This window comes from Notamacropus eugenii, chromosome 3 (assembly GCF_028372415.1).
Source record: "Notamacropus eugenii isolate mMacEug1 chromosome 3, mMacEug1.pri_v2, whole genome shotgun sequence".
NCBI classification, from domain to species: domain Eukaryota; kingdom Metazoa; phylum Chordata; class Mammalia; order Diprotodontia; family Macropodidae; genus Notamacropus; species Notamacropus eugenii.
In genome coordinates, this window is record NC_092874.1 from 150,350,780 (window position 1) to 150,371,739 (window position 20,960).

Below are 20,960 nucleotides of genomic sequence, written 5' to 3' on the forward strand. Positions count from 1 at the left end.
TAGTTATATAACCTTTGGTTACTTATCCCTTCTGTTACCTTTACTTCCTCATCTATAAAAGCAAAGCAGTTGTAGTAGGTGATCTGTTAAATTCCTTTCAGATCTAAATCTTTGATCTTAAAATGAAGATAGGTAATAGCTGGACTTGACCAAATAAGTATATATGAAATATGTACCTGGGGGTGGGATACAATTTTTTTTAATTTATTTGTTTTTAGTTTTCAGCATTTACTTCCATAAATTTTTCAGTTTTACATTTTTCTCCCCTTCCCTCTTTTCCTCCCTCCCCAAGACAGCATGCAATCTAATATAGGCTCTTCATATACATTCATATCAAACATTTTCGCATTAGTCCTGTTGTAAAGAAGAATTAGGGCCAATGGGAGGAACCATGAGAAAGAAGAAACAAAACAAAATAGTAACAGCAAAAAAGAGAGCCAGTAATATGCTTCAGTCTGCATTCAGACTCCATAGTTCTTTCTCTGAATGTGGTCAGCATTTTCCATCATGAGTCTTTTGGAGTTGTCTTAGATCCTTGAGTTGCCAAGAAGAGCCAAGTCTGTGAAAGTGAGTCATTGCACAATGTGGCACTTACTGTGTATAATGTTCTGCTGGTTCTGCTCATTGCTCTTAGCATCAGTTCATATAAGTCTTTCCAGGTTTTTCTGGTCTGCCAGCTCACCATTTCTTATGGAGCGTATTCCATTACACATTCATATACCACAACTTGTTCTGCCATTCCCTAGTTGATGGGCATGGGATATAATTTTAAAGGCATCCAGGGACCACTTTACAATAAATCTCAGAGAGAAGGAGAATTCAAATACTAGAAGAGAACATGCCATATAATTTAGAAACAGAAGTCACTTCTTGAAGTTTTATATGTTCTGCAGGCCAACTGCCTCTTCTTTTTTGCACTTGGGAAGTGCTCATGCATGGCAATTTAACCAAAAAAGATGACTTATAAGATATCAGGAACTGTTTGACCATTTCATTGCTTTTTAAAAAATTTCTGTAATGACTTTTAAATTTAAAATAAAATTAAATTTATGTTAAACTTTATTAAATTTATTTAATTAAATTAAACTTTAAATTAAAATTAAAATAAAATTGAGCCTTTTTGTCTCTAACATCAGGTAAGAGAATGTGTAAAAGCATTTTGCAAACCTTTAGGTACTGTATAAATATTAACTGATTTTTATATTATTATATTTTATTTATATACATGTGTATATATATATATATATATACATATATATGTATATATATATGTATATATATACATATATATAATATATATGGAGAGAGAGAGAGAGAGAGACAGCTAGATGGCGTAGTGGATAGAGCACTGGGCTTAGAATCAGGAATACCTGAGTTTAAATTTAGCTTTAGACACTTACTAGCTGTGTGACCTTGGGCAAGTCATTTAGAACCTGTGTTTGAGTTTCTTCTACTGTCAATTGGGGATATAATAGCACCTACCTCTTTGGGTTGATGTGAGACTCAAATGAGATGACATTTTTAAAGCACTTAACACAGTGTCTGATGCATGATGGTACATATTATATAAATGTAGCTGTTATCATCATCATTATTATTAGATCTTCTAGATGCTATTTTCAGCCAGTGTTATGTTAGTTTAGAATTCAGTGCTTCTTACACTGCGGGTCAAGAAAAATTTGGAAACAACAAAAGGTTTCTAAACATATCAACGACCAGAAATTAATTAAAAATCAAACTCAGAGTGGATCCGAGGTGTTTCTGCAGTGCTTGCCTGTGTTGCATTGTACAATTGCACTGTAGCCTTAGCTTGCAACACAAACATGTTCACTTTGTACTGCACATGCCCTCAGGCCATGCAGCTAATGAATGCTGCCATAACTAAAGGGGTCCAGAGTGGAAGGTTTTAAGAAGTCCTGAGATCAAACCCTGGAATACTACAAACCCTTTTCAATAAAATCCTTAGTTGTTTGAAATAGATTTGCCTTACTATTCAAACAAGAAAAAAAGTACATAACAAAGATTTTGCATCAGCTCTTCCGTGAGCTATTTTGATAATTTCCTAATTGGGCTACCTGCCTCCTCTATTTCCCCACTCCCAGTAGCTGCCAAAATGACATTCATAAAGCGCAGGAGTCTTATCGTGCTCTTTACCTACTTACAAACCTCCAATAACTCCCTTTTGCTTCTAGGAAAAATATGAGTTCTTCTGCTTGGCATTCAGTGTGCTTTTCCAGTCTTGTTTAGCACAATGCCTGGCACTTAATTAAGACTGGTTGCTTAATTGGCTCTTGCTTCCCTTTCCAGGCTTATACATTATTGCTTTTTATTTGGCCTGCCAGCCAAATTGGCTATCTTGTTCTATTTCCCATTCCTGAAATGTATTTTCTCCTCACCTCTGCCTCCTAAAGTCCTCATCTTTCAAATCTAAGCTTACATGCCAATTCCAAATGAAGCCTTTCCCCAAACCCCTTAGTGACCATTGTCTTCACTTCCAAAAATTCTGTTTTGTATAGTATGTATTTCCTTGAATATATACACATTGTTTCCTCTCGACAGAATGTAAACTTCTTAATGATAGGGGCACTTTATATTTTTGTCTTTGAATCTCTAGTGCCTGGGTTCAGATATGGCTTCACATTTACTAGCTGTATGACTATGGGCAAGTCACTTAACTTGTTTACCTTAGTTTCCTCATGTGGAAAATGGGGATGGTAATATCACCTATCTCTCAGAGTTATTATAGGATCAATTATAGGACCAAGCACTTACCACAGTGCTTGGCACATAATAGAAACTATCTAAATGTTAGTTATTATTTAAATCATCTTATTATCTTGTTACTAATGTTATGTTATTATATTATTAGTATTTTAAACGCTTCCAATTTGGGTGGAAAATTCCTTAAAATATAAGGATGATAATACCCAGCATTTATGCAATGTGTACTGTTATAATAGGTGTTTAAAAAATTCTTATTTTGTCAGTTCATCACTCATAATATGAATGTGTATTTCCTATTTCTGCCTGAATTTGCTGTCGAAAAAGGTAATTGGAATCATGTTGAAATGAAAGAACATGAGTGTTTGCTCTGATGCCTTCTTTACCACTTTACTACTGCCTTTGCACTTAGTAACTGCAGTGTTAATGTGTTCATGGCAAGTCATCTGTAATCTCTCTCCTTCATTACAATCCTAAAACAAGAGTATGGGTTTAAATAAAAGTATTCAACTGTCAAGAAGAAAAAAGAAATTCTTGTCGATTACTATTTTTGTTGTAGGTTTTTGAAGATACTAAAGAGAAAAGAACTATCATCCATCAGGCAGTGAAATCTTTGTTTCCCGGATTGGAGACAAAAACAGAGGAAAGAGAAGGGAAAAAATACATCGTGGCTTACCATGCGGCTGGAAAAAAGGCTTTGGCAAGTAAGTGAGTGTGTGATTGTGTGTGCGTGTGTGTGTGTGTGTGTGAGACCTTGACACTTAAGTTTTCCAGGGAAGGGGTAATTGATACTTGTCCATTTCTTATTGATCTGTATGACTGTTTAATTGTCATCCAGGGAATGATGTTCAGGATGTCAGTCCTTCAGAAAAGGTGAATATTGTCCTTTGGAAGCCCAGGGCATTGTGTGGATTGTTGATCCAATTCAGAATGCTAGAAATAAATAATATGCTTTGCCAAGGTCCCTTTCTTTGGGGACAAAGAATTTATAAAATCCTTATGATTTTCTTGAATAATTTTTGGTAAATGTAACCTGAAGAGGGTTGGGTATAAATTTGGTAAGAAAGAGTGTGTATGTGTGTGTGTGTGTGTGTGTGTGTGTGTGTGTGTGTGTGCATGCGTGCGTGCATGCATGCATGTGTATGTGCACACGCACCCTCATGTGCATGTATCTCTATCTCTGAGCTTCATTGAAGCCTCCTTGGAGGGAAAGTGGGGGAAAAAGAACAAAATAAAAAGTACACAGCAGAGAACAAAAGAAAACTTAAAACAGAGAAAAGATGGATAGCTTTGAACACAGTATATAGTATTTGTTATATGGGCTTTCTTGAAATGGAAATTTATTGTATATTTTCAGTCTTTCATTACAGAAAAAAAGTGGGAGAGGTGTTTCTGTGTATTAAGGAAATTCATGTGAAAGTGATGAATTATGTCTTACTTATCTCAAAGTAATGTCTTAAAGTAGATAATGAAATAGTGTATTGAGAAAATGAAACATGTATGTGATAAAAAAAGCAAATGTTGATTTTTCTCCTGCCCATAAGCAAAATTATTTAAATAGTATTTTGAGAAAATTTTAGATCAAAATGAGACATTTGATATCTTCTTTTTAAGAGATACATCTAAAATTCAGGTTAGTTCATTGTATTTTTAGTTAACAACACCTGTCTCTCTAAGATCAGAAAAAGGTATCAATAAAGGATGCCTTAGTCTAATTGTTTGTTTTTTTTTAAATTTATTATTTATTTATTTATTTATTTAACTTTTAACATTCATTTTCACAAAATTTTGGGTTCCAAATTTTCTCCCCATTTGTCCCCTCCCACCACCCCAAAACACCAAGCATTCTGATTGCCCCTATCACCAATCTGCTCTCTCTTCTATCATCCCTCCCTTCCCTTGTCCCCATCTTCTCTTTTGTCCTGTAGGGCCAGATAACTTTCTGTACCCTATTACCTGTATTTCTTATTTCCTAGTAGCAAGAACAGTAGTCGACAGTTGTTCCTAGAACTTTGAGTTCCAGCTTCTCTTCATCCCTCCCTCCCCACCCCTTCTCTTTGGGAAGGCAAGCAATTCAATATAGGCCATATCTGTGCAGTTTTGCAAATGACTGCCATAATAATCGTGTTGTGTAAGACTAACTATATTTCTCCATCCTATCCTGCCCCCCATTGCTTCTATTCTCTTTTGATCCTGTCCCTCCCCAAGCGTGTTGACTTCAGATTGCTCCCTCCTCCCATTGCCCTCCCTTCCATCATCCCCCCCACCCTGCTTATCCCATTCTCCCCCACTTTCCTGTATTGTAAGATAGGTTTTCATACCAAAATGAGTGTGTATTTTGTTCCTTCCTTGAGTCAAGTGTGATGAGAGTAAACCATGTTTTTCTCTCACCTCTCCTCTTTTTCCCTCCACTAAAAAGTCTTTTGCTTGCCTCTTTTATGAGAGATAATTTGCCCCATTCAGTCTAATTGTTAAAGCACCAAGAAAAAACACCCCCTCAAACCTTTGGTGTTTTTATGGTTGTTCTTGGAAATGACTATTTCCTTAGGGAAGTATATCTAGTCTTGGCTTGTTCTACGTCATTGTACCTTTTTTTACCCATTTCCTTTGCTTACCTCAAATGAATCTTCCCTCCATTCCCTTTGTATTTCTTCTCCATTCCATCTCTTCTGCTTTTCATGCAATTCCACAAGTCCTTACACAACCCACCGTTTGGTTTTTTTATGCTTCATTTCATAATATCTTTTGAGTTAGAGCTGGTAGGGACCTCAGAGATCAGCTGGTCCAGTCCTCTCATTTTACAGATGAGGAAATTGAGGGCCAAGAAGTTTAAGTGGCCTGACCGTGGGCGATCATAGAGGCAATAAGTGTCAGTAGGTGGATTTGAACCATACTCTTTTCCCTCCAAATCTGTCTCTTCATTCCATAGAATTATTTCATAGTTATCCCAATTGAATAATTGAACAATTCACATCAGGTACTCCTCAGCACATCTGTTACCTCTGTTCTTTGTCTGATCCCTCTGCCACCACCTGAGTACAGGTTCTAACTTTCTTTTATTCACAGTGTTCTGTCTTACACTCTCTGGGAACAGAAAATCCATACTATTAGGAGGTAGTAAAAACTAGTAACAGAAGACTAGAAACCATACCAGATGTGTAATACAAGCAGAAATATAAGGGGTAGTAAAAGCTGGTTAGCAATAGGCTTGTGGCCATACTAGATTTACAGATGACATCACCTCCATAATCCTGAAAGGGGAGAAAAAAAACCAGGCATTTTTGGTGACATTTGAAACTGTGCTTAGCACAGTGCCTGGCACATAGTAGGCTCCATGTAAATGCTTCCCCCCTTACTTTCCCTCTTTTTTTGCAAAGCTAAATAAGCCCTTACTATAGTCCCAGAACAGCCCTTATTTCTAAGCCCCCCAAAAATTAAAAAGAGAGCTAAAGTATTTTCTGTCCATATAAATGTGCTACTTAGTAAATCTGTAGTACATAGTATCTCTAAAAAAAACTTGTTTTAGATAGCACTACTGTATCCTGAATAACAAGAAGTGTGCAGACTTCAGTTGATAATATCCTATAGAAAGAGCTCTGATACCCATACCTCTCCAGTAACACAAGTACAAGGATCATCCCTATTTTACACGTGATGATACCGGAATTTAGACAAGTTAAGTGACTTAAAGTACATCTTGAAAGTCCAAGCTAGGGCTTGAACTCAGATTAACTCTTAAGTCATTCATTCATTCATCTTTTATGTCTAATGGACTCCAAAGGGTATCTTTAATTCAGAAGAGGTATTATAAAAATTTCCTTAAAACCTTAAGGAAATTTATTTTTATTTGCTTGAACTTTGCTATTGAAATCAGGGAGAACTGGGTTCAAATCCCACCTGATATATAGTGTTTGTATTTAACCTCCCAGTGTTCAAGGCAGTTCTACAAGACTTTTAAGTTGACAAGGAGTTGCAGGCCCTGAATTGGCAGAGGGACTTTTTATACCTGAGAGTCTGTTACATACCAGTGAAATCATGGGACTTGCTTGAATTGAGCATAGAGGCAGCTGGATGGCCCCGTAGTGTACAGAGTGCCGGGCCTGGGTTTAGGAAGACCTGAATTCCAAATACCAGCATGGTGATGTTGGGCAAGTCATTTAATCCGCATTTGCCTCAGTTTCTTCATCTGTGAAATGGGCATAAGAACCTGCCTCCCAGGATTATTGTGTGATGAGCACATGAGAGAATAATTGTAAAGGGCTTAGCACAGTACGCTGGTACATGGTAAGTGTTATATATTAGCTGTTATTAGTTACTAATATAAAATAATTAAGCAAATAATGATAGAATTATTTTTGGATTTAGAAACTCCGTATCACTTTTAGAAGGAGGAATTGAAATGTCATGAAGGCAAAATGCGTATTAATTATATTTCTTAGCTCTAAATAACTTGAAGTCATTAGATTCATTTCCTACGCAATTCTATAAAGTTTAACTTCTGTATATAGTGTTTATTTAGACCATAATACCTGTATATGTTCATGTGTGCTTATGTGAGACCCTTTGCTTGTTTTTTTCATGCACTTACTAATTAGAGAATGCAGGTGTATGAATGAAAACTTAAATCCCAATAGGTTTATTTTCTTTTGAGATACAGTGTTTTCTACTGGTTCTCCCTTTGTGGAGAACCTTGCAGCTAAGTGGAAATGTAGAATTTCTAGGTAAGAGACTATCCAATTAAATTTTAGGAATTCTCACCACTGGGCACTTTAAAAATGGATAATTATATGATAATTATCTGTGATAATTATATACAAGAAAGCAAAACTATGGATTATTTTATTTTTATTTCACATCTTCAACTTTTCACTGAAAACTCTAAATGGAATCTTGCAGCAATTTGGAAGGGGTTTCTTGTTTTTGTGGCCAGGAACACACACACACTCACGTATACACAAGCTTCTCGTGCAGGAGGTGAGTGTCAGCGAGCTGGGGGAGCCCAGTTTATTTTGTCTTCAGGGAGGTTTATGCCTGGTAATTTATTTGCCCTCCCCCCCCCATACACATTTACTGTTCCCTCTCCTGGGTTTTGCATTGCATAATTGTCTGAATTGCTATCACTACCACTGCTCGGTGCTGCAGAAATCTACGTACAAATGTAACTTTTGCATGTTCACTTCTAAAGCACTTCGATTCGTCTATAAATTAAACGTTGCTCTCTTATGCTCTTTTTGCTGTGCGTTTGGACAGAGGTCAGAACCGCCACAGGTAAGAGCTGTTGGCATTCCATGTAGATAAAATGAAATGCCAGCAATTCTCATGCATAAATCTGCTGGCTAGAAAGGTAATAAAAATCAGAGAAATTTTTTTCTTCAGTAACATTAAGTCAGAAGGAAAAACTAAGATAATGTTTCCATCTCAAATTTTTGGAGGAATTTTTTGGGGGTGGAGAGGAATTGGGAAGACGAAACTTTGGAGGAGGGCCCAGGCCAGGAACTGAGATTGAAGAGTATAGCAGACCTATAGAAAAACATTCTTATATACTTCTCAATAAGGCAACATTTCATGCTGGTGTTACTGCATTCATGTAGTTACTTTTAGATGCTAGGACAATATTCAGGACATTTATTTGATAATTCTTATATGTTCCTTGTTCCTCAGCTAAAACCACAAGTCTGTAAGAATATAATTTGTTTCTTTTGCAAAATAATTTTTAGCTGCAGCTTCAGCAGACAGAAGCATCTGACTTTTGGAAGAGCACAGATCCATATTAACATGCAAATGAGTGAAACATTTTTAAGAATAACCAGCAGTAAGAGATTGTTTATTTTATATCCTTTTACATTCTTCCTGATTCCTAACAGCTGTGTAAAACATATGTGACTCTGTTATGTTTGTTCAGGGAACATATATAATTAATTATTCTCTAAGACCAATGTATATTACACAACGTTTGGCATATATAGCTGTAGCCTGTTCATGTAGTAGATTTTTCCAGACTGCAATATACCACTTTGGTCCCATTGAAATTTGAGCTTTGAGGTACGACTCAAACCAGAACCTATAAATTATTTAATTATAGATCTTCAGATGGATTTAAATGTAGCTACACAGTTTTATTGCTTGAGTGTTTCAAAAAACAGGCTGTAGCAGTTCATGAAATGTATGTCACTCTGGTAAGAAAAAATGTCTGGAACATTTAGAGCGGCAGCTCCTAAAGTATATTTAGTCATGTTTATTCCCAACCTCTCTCTTTCTCCAGAAATGGTAAACAGACCTCATATGCCCAAAAAATTTCTCTGCAAGGTCCAGATTGATATACAATGTAACAAATGATGGTATTACATTTTTGAGAGGAAAGGAGCATTAGAAATGTCTTTTTAAAAGCCAACTTTATATCATTTTTTAATTTTTTTCTATTCTTGTTATTACAGAGCATAAAATTTAATTGTCTTTGTGAAAATCCACAGACCAGTGGATGTTAGGAAAATATATTCCATTTTAACCCTGGCTTCCTACGGAACTGAGAGATGCTCAGATGCCAGAAACACTTTTTATAAAGTGACTCTCCCAGAATTGATGGTGCCTCTTATAGTATTTTACAGGAAGAGGTCACAGATCAGTTTGTAGATCTCTTCACAGCACTCGTATTTCATAGCATTTATGGCAAGTTAAGTGATTGTCCAAAGCCACAAAACAAGCCTTTGGAGATCCCAGGAGGTCAATTTAAACTATAACCAGTACCTGTGTGGGCTGGCTAGTTAGATCAATTTCTTACTTCCAGGATTCAGGAGCAAGTAATTGAGCACTCATAGTATCATAAAAAAACAAAAGTCAAAGCAGTAGTGCCAATCTGTGCGATGGTTAAATACATTTAATATTGTTTGCTTGCTTTTAAAGATCCAAGGAAACATTCTTGGCCAAAATCTAGGGGAAGTTACTGCCACTTTGTATTATACAAGGAAAACAAGGACACCATGGATGCTATTAATGTACTTTCCAAATTTTTGAGGTTAGTTTTGGTTTTTTAAATCTTTTTCTTATGTACTATGAAAATGTGGATAGTTTTCAATTAAACTAGCATTGTGAAGGGGCTGTGGTAGAGGCAATCTGAAGAAATAGATAATAGAAAAGTCATTTCTGTTTGGATTGGGAAAGAAAACATAGCTTTTTGGACTATTACATTCATGTCTGTATTAGTATGGTGTAATAGGAAAAAAAAAGAACACTGGCTGGAGTTGGAGGACCTGGGTTCAAATCTTATCTCTGACTAACTACATTTGTGAGTTTGGTCAAGCCACTTAACCCCCACAGGCTTCAGTTCTTTGGTCTGTACAATGAAGGACCAAACTTGATGACCTCTGAAGATCATTTTAGCTCTAGATCTATTATCCTATAAACCTTGTTTAGGGTAGTAGAAAAATTGTTTTTGTTCATAGGGTCATAGATTTGGAAAGGTCCTTAGAGATCATCTAGTCTAGTCTACTTAATTTACATATAAGGAAACTGAGACCCAGAGATGTTAAATGATTTGCCTGAAGTCATGTAGTATGTAGCAGATGCCAAATATTTGATATAAAAACTGCCAGAAAATGGATAATCCACATATGGATAATTGAGAATTAGCACATAGCTTATTATATAAATTAACCTTCTCCCTCCTATAAAAATCTCTATTTAAGTGACTCACACTGTAGAAATCTCATTTTGCCATACACAGAACCCTTGAATTTTTTTCTGATTCCATTCCTGAAAAAGTTAAAATTGATTCTCACCAAGAAGTAATATTATAACGTAAGTAAAAAACATTCTTTAAACAAATAAAGAATGGGTTTAATAATTGGAGGGATAGTCATTGTTCATGGTTGAGCTTTGTCAATATAATTAAAAAGATGCCACATTTAGTTTACAGATTTAGTGCCAGCAATCTCCCAACTACTAAGGAAGTTTTTTTTTCCTTTTTTATATTTAGTATTTTATTTTTCTCCAGTTACATGTAAAAACAATTTTTAGCATTCATTTTTAACACTGGAGTTCCAAATTTTCTCCCTTCCTCCTTCCTCCCCCCCCCCATTGAGACTAACAATTTGATATAGATTATATGTGTGTAGTGATGCAAAAATCTCAAGAAAAATAAAGTTAAAAAGTATGTTTCAATCTGTATTTAGTCACCATCATTTCTTTCTCTGGGGATGGATAACATTTTTCATCGTAAGTTCCTCAGAGTTGTCTTGGATCATTTTATTGCTGAAAATAGCTAAGTTATTTGCAGCTGATCATCTTGGTTACTTTGTATCCAGTACATTTCACTTTGCATCAGCCCATGCAAGTCTTTCCAGGTTTTCTGAGAGCATTCTACTCATTTCTTATAGTACAATAGTATCCTTTCATAATCACATAACACATCCTTTTCAGCCATTCCACAATTAAAGGACATCCCCTCAATTTCAAATTCTTTGCCCCCAGAAAATATTTATAGCAACACTTTCCAGGGGGCAAAGTATTAGGAATTGAGGGGATACTTTTTAGAACTACGTATACAAAAAAAAAATAAAATTCATTTCAGGAACAAAAGATACAGAATTTCAAAGGAGAATCACAGTTGTGGACTTAGTTTTGGTAATTATTGCTTTATAATATAATTTAATTTGGTATTGATTTTAAAAAATAGAAAAGTAGATCAGTGAAACAGCCCCGATATGGGAGAATCAGACACATCTTAACTAAATAATTTGTTGTGTGATAAATCTTAAAACATAATTTACTTCAGGAAGATCTCCTTATTTGACAAGAATTGCTAAAAGTATGGGAAAGGAGTTTGGCACAATTTGGGTTTAGATCAACATCTTATGGAGAAAACTGTAGTAAATCATAACAGTGGACAGAGGAACAAAATAGAAAGGTCCAACTCTTAACAAAATTAGAAGTATCCTTTCATAACAACTATGGCTTGAGGGAACATTATTAATGCAACAAGGGATAGAGGCAGCCATGAAAGATAAACTAGATAATTTAACTTACGTAAAATTAAAAAGCCTTTGCATGAACAGAATACAACTTAAATAAAAAGATAACTATTGATGACAGTGGGGGGAGAGGAGGGAACAAAGGAAGCTTTGTAACGTATCTCTGATAAGAGCCTTATAGCCAGGCTGTATAAAGAACTAATATGAATGAATATTTTGTTCTCAAAAGAAGAATTCCAAACTGTTACAGGTTATATAAAACATAGATCCAAATCATTAATTGTGAGGGAATTACAAATTAAAACAGCACCTAGGTTTCACCTCATACCAGACAAATTGGCAAAGATGGAAAGTCATTGTTGGAAGAGCTATGAAAAGAGAGGCACACAAATACACTGTTTGTGGAGTTGTGAACTGGTGCAACTAGTCTGGAGAGCGATTCGGAATTTGACTCAGAGATCCCACTGCTAGAAGTCAGAGAAAGAAAGCATGGTCTTAGATTTGCAGCAATGTTTTTTTGTGGTAGTAAATGACTAGAAAAGTGTAGATGCCCATCAATTAACTGGGCAATGATTAAACAAATTGTGGAATGTATACATATAATTTCATATAGTTATCATTAGCAGGAATATTGGTTATTTCACTTATTTTTTTGCTTGTTTGTTTCTTAACAGAGTTAAACCAAACATATTTTCTTACATGGGAACCAAAGACAAAAGGGCTATAACCGTTCAAGAGATTGCTGTTCTTAAGTAAGTATAGAGTGATGATGCTTATATTTTCATGATAAATAATTGTTTAAATGTAGACTACTTGATGCTTTTTTAGGTGTAATTTCTATCGTTGTTCTGTAGCTTTCCTTTACTCATTGATTTACTCTCATATTTTGTGGTGTTTGAGTGATATGTATTTACTTACAGGCGTCTTAGAGTACATTTATAGTTTTCTGTTTCTTTTCCCTCCCTTTTCACTGATTCCAAAGGAATTCTTCCTGGGCTTTGAATTTAGATTTCCTCCTGGCTTTCCTTTTTCCAGGGGGCAGCACCATCTTCTCTTCTGGGTAGCAAGAAAGAGATGGTGTCTGATGTTCTGCACAGTTGCTGCCACTGTTGGCATAAATTATGATTCATGGCCCCTAAGCAGAAAAAAAAGAAAAGAAAAGGAAGGGTTCCTTTTACTCTTCATTAATTATAAAATAAATCATCCTTGCCTCATATCTCATTAAAAAATATTGAAGCAATTCATTTAGAACTCCCTCTTCTCCCTTTCTCACTTTGCATCCCTCTGACATCATCCCCCATTATTTCCGCAATCCTTCCAATCTCTGATGAAGAGGTAGCCCTTCTTGCCTTCATCAACAAATGGCCAGAACTTTGCATGATTAAGCAAATGAATACTTACATGGCCCAAGTCCAAAGTATGTCCCAGTCTTTGCCTTAAGTCCATCATTTCTCTGTCAGAAGATAGGCAGTGTGCTTCTTTACGAAACCTTCTGGAATCATGGTTGGTCATTACATTGGTAGAGTTATTAAGGCTATCAAGTGTGTTTGTTTTACAATGTTATTATTGTATCAGTTGATTTGGTTTGGCTCCCTTTCCTCTGTCAAATCATATAAATCTTAAGTCAACTGTGTCTCTTAAGTTCATAAGAGAGAGATTCTAATCTATTACATAATTATAACTTTTTAAAATCAGTATTGAAAGAAGAAAGTTGTGGGGAATCTTTAAGCAAAGAAACAGCAGTTTTACCATATAAATATCAAACTGCTACTAATATAAGCTTTTTCAGCAATTTGCGTAATCCTGTGTCTTTGTAATTAGGGAAAAGGGTTAAAATCTTGGTCCATATACTTTCCTTGAACTCGAGCTCAGTGGATAGAGCTCTGAGCCTGAGACCAGGAAGACCTATGTTCAAAAAGAGACTCAGACATTTTCACTAGTTGTTTGACACCCTGGACAAGTCATTTAATTCTATTTGCCTCAATTTCCTCATCTGTAAAATGAACTGGAGAAGGAAATGGCAAACCAGTCCAGTATCTTTGCCAAGAAAACCCCAAATGGAATCATGAAGAGTTGGACATGACTGCAAAAACTTAACAACAGCAGCGTACTTAGGGTTTGATTTTATTTGTTACATATTGGCAAATTCTTATTACAAATTTCATATTTTTTTGGTGTGAAATGTTGAGATTAAGGCCCTTCAGAGCAGAGTTCTACATACTTTCATAAGTCTGTTTCTGTCTTCCCATCTGCCTTTTTGAGCTTTCCTAACTCCATATTAGACCTTTGGGAGCAGCATCTCCAAAATTGAGAAACACATCTAATAAAAGATCTTCTGAGATCTCTGCCCTTATGTAGAGTTGGGTTGTTTCTGCTCTTGTGAACCATCAGGAATAAACACCAGGAATAGCAGCTTGAAAATATTGACTTGGATAGATTGGATATTGGCAAATAATCAAGTACTTCCTTTGTTGTTGTTATACTTCTATTTTAATTTTTTTTGTTGTTACTCTGAACTTAACAGTCATACAAACATGATCATTTCCACATTCATAGAACAGAAAGAGAGAATAGTACATGAAACCGCAAATCTCTCTAATACACAGCTTGCATAATTTTCAACAATAGAACAAATTTAATATTCTTGTTTCAGAGCTATCTGGTTTGATCCCTTTGGAGCCTCCTACTCTTCTGTTGTGTGATTTTTTTTTTTTAATGCTACAGTGACCTTCTATTTCTTTTCTACTTTTGGCATCTCTGTCTCTTGTCTCTTCCCCCCTCCCCCAAAATTTCTTTTTATTTTTTTTATTTTTTTTATTTTTTTAATGTTTAACAATCACTGCCATACAATTGCGATTTTATCCCTCCCCACCCACCCCCCACTACCTCCCTCCCTCCCCACGACTGCATACAATTCTGTATAGATTCTACATATACTTTCCTATTGAGTATATTTTCACTATAGTCATGCTATGTAGTCAGACTAAGATAAATGAAAGAATCCGTATAACAAATCAGAACATGATACACAAACAGATACACATACACAAACATGATCTGCTACATTATGTGAGTGACTTCCATATTTCTCTCTCTGAGTGTGGAAGGCATTTTGCCTTGAGGTCCACCATTGGGATTTTTTTTTTTTTTGGTAAGAAGTTCTTGTGTTATTACAAAAATCTAAGTCTACCAGAAAAAACTCTCACACACTGTGGTTGTTGCTGTGCATAAAGTTCTCCTGGTTCTGCTCCTTTCACTCAGCATCAGGTCATATAAGTCCTTCCAGGCCTCTCTGAAGTCCTCTTGTTCATCATTTCTTATGGCACAATAGTACTCCATTACATTCATATACCATAATTTATTCAGCCATTCCCCAATTGATGGACATCCCCCTGACTTCCAGTTTTTGGCAACTACATAGAGTGCTGCTATAAATATTTTTGTACATGTGGGACCCTTTCCCATTTTTATGATCTCTTGGGGATATAGTCCTAGTAGCGATATTGCTGGGTCAAAGGGTATGCACATTTTTGTAGCCCTTTGGGCATAGTTCCAAATTGCTCTCCAGAATGGTTGGATGTGCTCGCAGCTCCACCAACAATGAATTAGTGTTCCAACTCTCCCACATCCTCTCCAGCATTTATCATTTTCTTGTTCTGTCATGTTTGCCAATCTTATAGGTGTGATGTGGTACCTCAGAGTTGTTTTGATTTGCATCTCTCTAACCAATAGTGATTTAGAGCATTTTTTCATATGATTATAGATAGCTTTAATTTCTTCCTCTGAAAATTGCCTGTTCATATCCTTTGACCATTTATCAATTGGGGAATGACTTGTATGATTATACATTTGGGTCAGTTCTCTATATATTCTAGAAATGAGGCCTTTATCCCCGAGCTTAGCTGTAAAAATTTTTTCCCAATTTACTACATCCCTCCAGATTTTGGTTGCATTGGGTTTGGTTGTGCAAAAACTTCTCAGTTTAATGTAATCAAAGTTATCCATTTTGCATTTCATAATGCATTCTATCTCTCCTTTAGTAAAGAATTCTTCCCTTCTCCATAGATCTGATAAATACACTATTCCTTGCTTCTCCAGTTTATTCATGGTATCAATCTTTATACCTAAATCATGTACCCATTTGGACTTTATTCTTGTGTACGGTGTCAGGTATCCCCCAAAATTTCTATAAAGCTATAGTGAAGCAAAACAAATCCATCTTTGAACATGTTCAAAAATGTATATCAGATTTACCCCTCAACTCTCTCACCTCTCCGTCAGGCAGTGTAGGTATCATGCATTATCACTGGTCCTCTGGAGTCATGGTTGGTCATTAAATCATTTTCTTTATAAAAGGGAATAAATAAATCATTTTCTTTAACATGCTTTTCAGTTGTGACAGGCTGTTCCACATATATATATATATGTATATATGTATGTATATATACATATATATATACATATATATGTGTATATATATATATATATGTAATTTAGAACTAAATCTAAATGGATCATTTAGAAAAATATTTGGGGATTATTTCAATATGATTCAATACACAGCTGAAGTCCAGAGTTTTTAAAAAGTACAAGCAACACAGTTTAATTAAGTCTCCTAGGTTGTAGGCCTTGTGATTTACAGGGAGGTCTATAACCCAAATAAAAATGTAACCTCTCTTCTGTTCTGTGCTGCTCTTCCTTCTTTAGTAGCTATGATCACATTAGGTAGGCATCAGTTCCCCATCATCTGCCCATGTCCTTGAATTTCCCGATGAAACAAGGACTTTTTCTTTGCCTTTCTCTTTTTAGAATAACTGCACAGAGACTTGCCCATTTGAACAAGTGCTTAATGAACTTCAAGCTGGGCAACTTCAGCTATCAGAAAAACCCTCTGAAGTTGGGAGAACTTCAAGGAAATCATTTCACTGTTGTCCTCAGGTAAAAAGCTCTTGTCAGGAGGAAGAGAGATTGTCAGGTATTTACCTGGTCATTGTGTTGAATGAATGATAAAGAAAAATGATCCATGTTTAGGTTAACTGGTGCAAAGAGATTCAAGGGGGGAAAAAAAGAAAAATAAGGAAGGAAATGACCCAGAAAAGTTAGTGATGTTTTTAAAATTACCACCATGCCCTTCTAAAAGAGCTAACAGAGGATTTCAATGGAAATTGTATTTTCTCTTAGAAAATTTAGAAATATTTAACATTATTAATAATACATTAAGTAAGGAAGAGGTCAGAATAAAAAGTCAGAAAGTAAGACAAAGGCATTGAAGAAAAGGAAAGAAATAGTGCCCAAATCAGAACCACTTTATGATAAACTGGTCTTGCAGCTGTTCATGGAATAAAACTTTATTTGGTTGACTCAAATCCTTGCAGAAATATAACAGGAACTGACCATCAAGTACAGCAGGCGATGAATTCTCTCAAGGAAATTGGATTCATTAACTATTACGGGATGCAACGGTTTGGGACTACGGCTGTCCCCACATATCAGGTTGGCAGGTCCGTGTTTAATTCATATTCACTTGTTTTCCATTGTTTATCTTAAAAGGTACCTTGTTGTAAAATCTGTTTTAATGTCCTTTTGGAAAATAGTAGGAAGAGGAAATGGTGGAACTTCTGATGTTTCTCATGGATTTATTCCTTATTGACCATGTAACCTGGGGCACATCACTTAACTGTTTGATCTTTCTGAGTTTGATCTTGAATAGGATTCTCATTTAGCAGAAATTTTTGCTTGTGTAGCCTACACGCTCTTATCAAACAGTGATTCCCAACTGTTTCAGGGTTTTGACAAATCTTTTCCTCTTCACCTTCCCTAAAAATCTTATAAGGAATATATATGTTTTTTAAAATAAAAAATTTGTCAAAATTTATTTTTAGGTGCTTAGGACATTTTCATTTATTTATTTATTTATTTAACTTTTCAGCATTCATTTCCACAAAATTTTGGGTTCCAAATTTTCTCCCCATTTTCCCCCTCCCCCTCCCCCAAAACGCCAAGCATTCTAATTGCCCCTATCACCAATCTGCCCTCTCTTCTAACATCCCTCCCTTCCATTATCCCCATCTTCTCTTTTGTCCTGTAGGGCAAGATAACTTTCTATACCCCATTACCTGTATTCTGTTTCCTAGTTGCAAGAACAGAACTCAACAGTTGTTCCTAAAACTTTGAATTCCAACTTCTCCCCATCCCCCCTTCCCCACCCATTCCCTTTGGAAAGGCAGGCAGTTCAATATAGGCCATATCTGTATAGTTTTGCAAATGACTTCCATAATAGTCGTGTTGTGTATGACTAACTATAATTCCCTCCATCCTATCCTGCCCCCCATTGCTTCTGTTCTCTCTTTTGATCCTGTCCCTCCCCAAGAGTGTTGACTTCAAATTGCTCCCTCCTCCCACTGCCCTCCCTTCCATCATCCCCCCCACCCTGCTGATCCCCTTCTCTCCCACTTTCCTGTTTTGTAAGATAGGTTTTCATACCAAAATGAGTGTGTATTTTATTCTTCCCTTTAGTGGAATGTGATGAGAGTAAGCTTCATGTTTTTTCTCTCACCTCCCCTTTTTTTCCCTCCACTGAAAAGTCTTTTATTTGCCTCTTTTATGAGAGATAACCTGCCCCATTCCATTTCTCCCTTTCTCCTCCTAATATATTTCTCTCTCACCCCTTAATTTCATTTTTTTAAGATATGATCCCATCCTATTCAATTCACCCTGTGCTGTGTGTGTGTGTGTGTGTGTGTGTGTGTGTGTATAATCCCACCAACTACCCAGATACTGAAAAAAGGTTCAAGAGTTACAAATATTGTCTTTCCATGTAGGAATGTAAACAGTTCAACTTCAGTAAGTCCCTTATGATTTCTCTTTGCTGTTTACCCTTTCATGCTTCTCTTGATTCTATCGTTTGAGGGTCAGATTTTCTTTTCAGCTCTGGTCTTTTCATCAAGAATGCTTGAAAGTCCTTGATTTCATTGAAAGACCATTTTTTCCCCTGAAGTATTATACTCAGTTTTGCTGGGTAGGTGATTCTTGGTTTCAGTCCTAGTTCCTTTGACTTCTGGAATATCATATTCCACACCCTTCGATCCCTTAATATAGAAGCTGCTAGATCTTGTGTTATCCTGATTATATTTCCACAATACTTGAATTGTTTCTTTCTAGCTGCTTGCAATATTTTCTCTTTGATCTGGGAACTCTGGAATTTGGCCACAATGTTCTTAGGAGCTTCTCTTTTTGGATCTCTTTCATGTGGTGATCAGTGGATTCTTTCAATATTTATTTTGCCCTCTGGTTCTAGAATCTCAGGGCAGTTTTCCTTGATAATTTCATGAAAGATGATGTCTAGGCTCTTTTTTTTGATCATGGCTTTCAGGTAGTCCCATAATTTTTAAATTGTCTCTCCTGGATCTATTTTCCAGGTCAGTTGTTTTTCCAATGAGATATTTCATATTATCTTCCATTTTGTCATTCTTTTGGTTTTGTTTTGTGATTTCTTGGTTTCTCATAAAGTCATTAGCCTCCATCTGTTCCATTCTAATTTTGAAAGAACTATTTTCTTCAGTGAGCTTTTGAACCTCCTTTTCCATTTGGCTAATTCTGCTTTTGAAAGCATTCTTCTCCTCATTGGCTTTTTGAAGCTCTTTTGCCAATTGAGTTAGCCTGTTTTTCAAGGTGTTATTTTCTTCAGCATTTTTTGGGTCTCTTTTAGCAAGGTGTTGACCCGCTTCTCATGTTTTTTTGCATGTCTCTCATTTCTCTTCCCAGTTTTTCCTCCACCTCTCTAACTTGATTTTCAAAATCCTTTTTGAGTTCATCCATGGCCTGAGCCCACTGAGTATTTCTTTTGGATGTTTGGGATACAGAAGCCTTGATTTCTATGTCTTTCCCTGATGGTAAGCATTGATCTTCCTCATCAGAAAGGATGGGAGGAGATATCTGTTCACCAAGAAAGTAACCTTCTATAGTCTTATTTTTTTTCCCTTTTTTGGGCATTTTCCCAACCAGTTACTTGACTTTTGGGTCCTTTGTCAAGAGTAGGGTATACTCTGGGGACCTGTAAGATCTCAGTTCCTCCAAAGTGGCACAATCAAGTGTGTACTGGTCTGGGCGCAGGGGAGAATTTTAGCAGCCCAGAATCTTAGCAGCATTTCCTCTCCACAGGCACCTGACCTCCAGTTCTGCCAAGCTAGCACTGGGGGGCTGGGATTCAGTCAAGCTGCAGGGGCAGGGCCTCCATTCAGTGGGAGACAAAGACCAGCTGCCTCAGGGCATCTACACAGGGCTGAGGTAAAACTCAGCTCTTCAGTGCCCCCAGTGGTTTTTACGATCCAGCTATGGTCTCAGGCTGCTGTAGAGGCTGCCCTGAGAACTCCTGCCGCCTGCCCGATTTGAAGGCCCTTCTCCCTTCCTGGCCAGTTGAATAAACCCCGTCACTGACCTTTGGTGCCTGTGGGTTGAGGGATCTGCTGACCTTCTGCTGCTGGGACTGGGGAGTCTGCAACTGGAGATTCCACCCTGGAGGGCTGTTCATGAGCCATGCACGCATGGCCAAGGCTGGGCTGGGCTCCAAGCTCTGCTCCACATCTGGTGCAGCTGACGCTTCCTGTGGGTCTTTCAGGTCACCCTGGGCTGGAAATCTCCTCCACTCTGTTGTTCTCCACTTCTGTTGCTCCAAAATTTGTTGAGAGTCCCTTTCTACAGGTGTTTTATGGGCTGTGTGGGGGGCAGCCTCCGTATGTGTGTCTTTCTGCTCTACCATCTTGGCTCCACCTCCCCGGACATTTTTTTAATATGTTCATTTTATTTATTTTTAATGCTCTACAATCACTACCATAAAACTTAGATTTTTTTTTTTCCTTTAGCTACTCCCCACCACTTCCCTCCCTCCCCAAGATGGCATATAATTCTATATAGGATCTGCACATACATTCCTATTGAATACATTTTCATTATAGTCATGCTATGTAGAAGAACTAAAATAAATGGGAGAAATCATATAACAAACCAAAACATTACACACACACATACACACACACACACACACACACACACACACACACACATACACAAAAATGATCTCCTACATTCTGCAATTGAATTCCATAGTTTTTTCTCTGAATGTGGAAGGCATTTTGCCTTAGAAGACCATTGAGAATTTTTTTTTTTAATATCCTTGCATTACTATGAAGATCCAAGTCTACCAGAAAAAGCTCTCGCACACTGTGGTCATTGCTGTGCACAAAGTTTTCCTGGTTCTGCTCCTTTCACTCAGCA

General features: G+C 36.6%; 1 protein-coding gene across 6 annotated transcripts in view; it reads left to right on the forward strand.

The window, feature by feature from the left end:
* Positions 1–20,960, forward strand: part of PUS7 (pseudouridine synthase 7) — a 67,803-nt gene that overhangs the window by 15,291 nt on the left and 31,552 nt on the right. For 5 of the 6 annotated variants that reach the window (XM_072653105.1, XM_072653106.1, XM_072653103.1 and 2 more), the window contains exons 5-9: positions 3,281–3,425; positions 9,622–9,733; positions 12,362–12,439; positions 16,497–16,625; positions 17,063–17,188. In XM_072653105.1, coding sequence (XP_072509206.1) covers positions 3,281–3,425; positions 9,622–9,733; positions 12,362–12,439; positions 16,497–16,625; positions 17,063–17,188 — 590 coding nt within the window. The remainder of the gene's footprint in view (positions 1–3,280; positions 3,426–9,621; positions 9,734–12,361; positions 12,440–16,496; positions 16,626–17,062; positions 17,189–20,960) is intronic. The other variant, XM_072653107.1, reaches the window with a different exon arrangement.